Source organism: Marmota marmota, unplaced genomic scaffold, assembly GCF_001458135.2.
Source record: "Marmota marmota marmota unplaced genomic scaffold, marMar, whole genome shotgun sequence".
In the NCBI taxonomy this organism is placed as follows: domain Eukaryota; kingdom Metazoa; phylum Chordata; class Mammalia; order Rodentia; family Sciuridae; genus Marmota; species Marmota marmota.
This window is the reverse complement of record NW_026000138.1, coordinates 1,889,159-1,893,349: the sequence shown is the minus strand read 5'-3', so window position 1 is coordinate 1,893,349 and position 4,191 is coordinate 1,889,159. Positions and strand designations below refer to the sequence as shown.

General features: G+C 37.1%; 1 protein-coding gene across 1 annotated transcript in view; it reads left to right on the top strand.

Annotated features, from left to right (window-relative positions):
• The window catches only part of Kntc1 (kinetochore associated 1), an 87,951-nt gene that overhangs the window by 58,138 nt on the left and 25,622 nt on the right, over nucleotides 1–4,191 (top strand). The window contains 3 exon segments of the mRNA XM_048785481.1: nucleotides 460–634; nucleotides 1,738–1,847; nucleotides 3,515–3,761. Of these exon segments, the coding sequence (XP_048641438.1) occupies nucleotides 460–634; nucleotides 1,738–1,847; nucleotides 3,515–3,761 (532 nt within the window).

Sequence of the window (4,191 nt, the reverse complement as noted above, 5' to 3'; positions counted from 1 at the left end):
CTCATCTGTGTTTCCTTTAAAACTCAGTATTTTTCCTCTCTTTATCCTAAATCTTTATCTCATTTCCCTTTTTGATCCCTTAATCTTACTGGCTAATGAGGGTGAAAATTCATCTTTTATGGCTCCTTGAGGCTGGCCAGGGGTGATGACCCTACCTATTCAGGGATCAGAGACCTTACCTTGACTGTGGAGGAGGCAGGCACTAGAATCATGAGTCAGTTTTGGACAAGTTTATTGGATGGAAAACATCATGTAAGAAGTAATGACTGGGTACAAGGAATGTGTAACTTTCCTTGTCCTGTTTTCACCAAGGGGGAGATTGTAGTCTGTTTTGTTTTGTTTTGTTTTGTTTGGTGCTGGGGATGGAACCCAGTGCCTCACACATAGGCACATGCCCTACCATTGAGTTACACTCCCAGCCCAAGGATATGATTTTTGTTGTTCAATTTCATCTAAAAGGTGTTAGTAGAACTTTTTCTTTTTGCAATCAAATTTTAATCCTATTTTAATTTTTTAGGCAATATCTCTGGTGGGTTCTCAGCTGGCCAGTCTCTATCAGAAAATTGAAATAGGGCTTCAGTTCCATGAGCTCAGTACTGAAGCACAGTGGGGTATTCGTCTTGGTAAACTTGGGGTGAGTATTCATATTGCTCTGATGTTTCATCCATCCTGGTAACAACCCGGTGAGAGAACTTAAGACAAAGTCTTCATTGTCCTTTACTTTTGGGGAGAGAAAATATATGTATTGACATAAATTTTGGTTATATTAAGCACACAAGGAAATAGGACTTTTGCTTCATTTCCTTTTCCATATATTTTTAAGGAAGTTAAAGAGAAACTTGACATTTTCATCTGCTAGCTTTCTCATTCATAGGTATGTATCTAGTATCAATTGACATTTATGCTGTCTTAGACCTAGTGTTTAGCCTTGTACTATTTTTTTGGTTTGGCTGCTGTTATTTAGTTAATGTTAGAGTGTATACGAGCATTCCATACTCTTAAGAACACCTAGTGGGGAAAAGTAAACTGCCATTATTTTATTTTTTTTAAACAACCCTTACTTTTGACTTTGTAAAAGAACAAACAGAACCTTGATTTCTTTTCCAAATATGTAAAGTTTTATTTTACTTACAAACAGTTGACTCATCCAGGAGGGTAACCACTGCAGAAGCAGTTATGTGTTTGGAAGCCTAGTTCCCATGCAGTGGTGGGGTGTGTTCCACAGTCATTAACACCCAACCCCTGCTGCTAAAGAGGCAAGGGTTCCGATGGCTCAGGAGTTTTGGCTCCACAGCCAGATACCTCAAGTCTCCCAAGACTGAGTTGCATAGCATGTTAAAAATAAAAGTGGAAAGAACCATTAAAAAAAAGTGTCTTTAGAGCTGGGGCTATAGCTCACTTGGTAGAATGCTTTCCTAGCATGTGTGAGGCACTGGGTTCAATCCTCAAAACTGTATAAAAATAAAAAAAAAAATAAAGGTATTGGGTCCATCTCATGGAGATATATATATAGTGTGTGTGTGTGTGTGTTTGTGTGTGTGTGTGGTGCTGGGGATTGAACCCAGGGCATTGTGCATGCAAAGCAAGCACTCTACCAACTGAGCTATAGCTCCAGCCCTAAAAAATATTTTTTTAAAAGTGTCTTTAAAAAAAAAAGGAGAGTAAAATAAGAAATCATATCATTGTCCTTATTTTGATACATTTCAATTCAGAGGGTCCTTTTGTTCTTATTTCTAGATTTCTTTTCAGCCTGTTTTCAGGCAACATATTCTCACCAAGAAAGACCTCATTAAAGCTCTTGTGGAGAACGTAGATGTGGACACGAGCCTCATTCTGGAATACTGCAGGTGATTCTTTAAACTTCAGTGTATGTTTGCTGTTATTTTAATCAACTGGTGATCCTTACTACAAGGACACAATAATCAGGTGATCATTACTCATGGTAGACTTCTTCTGTGTTCTTTTGCTCACAGCCAAAGTGAGTAAATCCAAAGTTAAGTTCTCTTATGATGTCACCCTTTAAATTCACTGTGTGATATTTCTTGAACTAACAAGAGGGTAACATATAAATGAGGTTTCATCTCTTGCTTAGAATAGCAGGCAACTTAAAACATGAGTTGTAGCTGGGCACATGGCACATGCCTGTAATCCCAACAGCTTGGGAGGCTGAGACAGAAGGATCAAGAGTTCAAAGCCAGCCTCAGCAATTTAGTGAGGCTGTAAGTAACTCAGTGAGACCCTGTCTCTAAATATAATACAAAAAAAGGATGGGGATGTGGTTCAGTGGTTAAGTGCCTCTGAATTTAATCCCCAGTACCCAAAAACAAACAAACAAACAAAACCATAAATTGTTTATTTCTAGAATTGTACATTTAATTTTTTTGGACTTCTGTTAATCATGATAACCAAAACCTTGGAAAGTAAAACTATGGGTAATGGGAGCTACTGTAATCCCACATCTAAATCACATTAACCTAGGGAACAAAGTACACCTTTCTTTTTTTGAGATACTGAAGTTTGAACCCAGAACCTAGCACATGATTGGCAAATCTTACCAAAGAGCTACATCCCTGAATCCTTGGTCTTTTTCTTTTTCTTTATTTCTTTTTTTGGTACTAGAGATTGAACCCAGGGGTGCTTAACAACTGTGCCACATTTCCAGTTCTTTTATTTTTTTTATTTTGAAAATAGAGTCTTGCTAAGTTGCTTTGAGTCCTCACTAAGTCACTGAGACTGGCTTTGAACTTGTGATTTTCCTGTCTTAGCCTCCCAAATCCCTGGTATTACTGGTATCTGCCCAGTGTCCTTTTCTTTCTTTCTTTTTTTAAATAATAACTTTTCTTTTTATTTTTTAGTTGTAGTTGGACACAATATCTTTATTTCATTTTTATGTGGTGCCGAGGAGCGAACCCAGGGCTTTGCACTTGTTAGTCAAGTACTCTATCGCTGAGCCACAATCCCAGCCCCTCTTTTTTTTTTTTTTTTTTTTTAATTGTAGTTGGACACAATACCTTTATTCCATTCATTTATTTTTATGTGGTGCTGAGGGTCGAACACAGGGCCCTGAGCATGCTAGGCAAGTGCTCTACCGCTGAGCCACAACCCCAGCACCCCCAGCATCCTTTTCAAATTTTATATTGAGACAGGGTCCTGTTAAATTGCCCATGCTGGCCTGGAATTTGTAATCCTCCTGCCTTAACCTCCCAAGTAACTGAGATTACTGATGTGTGCCACTGCACCTGGCTTAATATCAGATTTTCAAAAGGCAGTGATTAGCTTTAATCATATGTAATTCATCTGATCTTACAGCTGGGCACTAGGAAGGTTAAATCTCAGTAATGGGAGCACATACCTGAGTTATTGGTCAGAATTGTGGCGTTCAGAACTATGGCACGGAAATGCATGCACGGGGGACATGAGCGTGGAACTTGTACCTCTCCTAGCATATTTCAGCTGGACTGTGATGCAGCTCTTCAACTGTTCATTGAAACACTGCTCCTGATACCTCTTCTAGCACATTTCACTTGGACTGTGATGCAGCTCTTCAACTGTTCATTGAAACACTGCTTCTTAACACTAATGTCAAACAAAGCCAGGGAGACACAAACTGGAAGTCTACAAAGCAGCAGCATTCAAAACTCCTGGCCAAAGTCATCGAAATGGTTCCTCTACTGACAAGCACAAAAGATTTGGTCATCAGTCTTAGTGGAATACTACATAAGGTAGATGAACAGAAAATGAATATATTGGGTCATCTCAAATATCCCTCCCACCCTTAATTGATACATAAAATAACTGGATTTATAAGTTGTATTTTTATAAACTTTTAATATAATTTAATACAACAATTTTTCTTTCTTTTTTTTTCTTTTTTCCAAAATGGTAATAGCCTTTCCTCCACAAATTTTTAAGAATAGTACACATTCTTTAAATAAAAATCAAATTAGAAAGGTATAAATCAGAAACTTTCTCTCCCTAGATATAAAATATTAGTAATTTTGTGTAATGACTATTCTATACTAAATATACTATCCTTAGAGTAGTAACTATCCTATTTATTTATTATTCCATCATATAGATAAAACATACAATATTTAACCAACCTTTTATGGATGGACATTTGAAGTATTTGTAGTTGTGTAATTATAAATTGTTTTAATGAATGTGAATATCTTTTTTTTTTTTTTTTTT